This window comes from Blennius ocellaris, assembly GCF_963422515.1.
Source record: "Blennius ocellaris genome assembly, contig: SCAFFOLD_59, whole genome shotgun sequence".
Lineage (NCBI taxonomy): Eukaryota > Metazoa > Chordata > Actinopteri > Blenniiformes > Blenniidae > Blennius > Blennius ocellaris.
In genome coordinates, this window is record NW_027661849.1 from 17501 (window position 1) to 18257 (window position 757).

The window sequence follows — 757 nt, forward strand, 5'->3', positions numbered from 1 at the left end:
AAAGATGCCCTTTAATATCTTCCCATGATCGTCAGCAGCTCCACTTTCCCTCTGTCAGATCTGGTTTCAGAACCGGCGAGCAAAACTGAGGCGTTCCCTCCGGGAGAGCAGCCTGCAGCTGGTCCAGACGACCGTGAATGACCTTCAGGCTGGAAACAAGGTCAGAGACCAGCTGGAGCTCACCTCCCATCTCCTGGTCTCTGACCATGAATGACCTTCAGGCTGGAAACAAGATCAGAGACCAGCTGGAGCTCACCTCCCATCTCCTGGTCTCTGACCATGAATGACCTTCAGGCTGGAAACAAGGTCAGAGACCAGCTGGAGCTCACCTCCCATCTCCTGGTCTCTGACCATGAATGACCTTCAGGCTGGAAACAAGGTCAGAGACCAGCTGGAGCTCACCTCCCATCTCCTGGTCTCTGACCATGAATGACCTTCAGGCTGGAAACAAGGTCAGAGACCAGCTGGAGCTCACCTCCCATCTCCTGGTCTCTGACCATGAATGACCTTCAGGCTGGAAACAAGGTCAGAGACCAGCTGGAGCTCACCTCCCATCTCCTGGTCTCTGACCATGAATGACCTTCAGGCTGGAAACAAGGTCAGAGACCAGCTGGAGCTCACCTCCCGTCTCCTGGTCTCTGACCATGAATGACCTTCAGGCAGGAAACAAGGTCAGAGACCAGCTGGAGCTCACCTCCCATCTCCTGGTCTCTGACCATGAATGACCTTCAGGCAGGAAACAAGGTCAGCGACTTCC

General features: G+C 54.7%; 1 protein-coding gene across 1 annotated transcript in view; it reads left to right on the top strand.

Annotated features, from left to right (window-relative positions):
• The window catches only part of LOC308148756 (homeobox expressed in ES cells 1-like), a gene marked incomplete at both ends in the record, with an annotated part of 1689 nt that extends 1475 nt beyond the window's left edge, over nt 1–214 (top strand). Inside the window, one exon of the mRNA XM_080522265.1 lies at nt 59–214. Coding sequence (XP_080378391.1) covers nt 59–214 — 156 coding nt within the window. The remainder of the gene's footprint in view (nt 1–58) is intronic.
• Between the last annotated feature and the right edge of the window lie 543 nt (nt 215–757).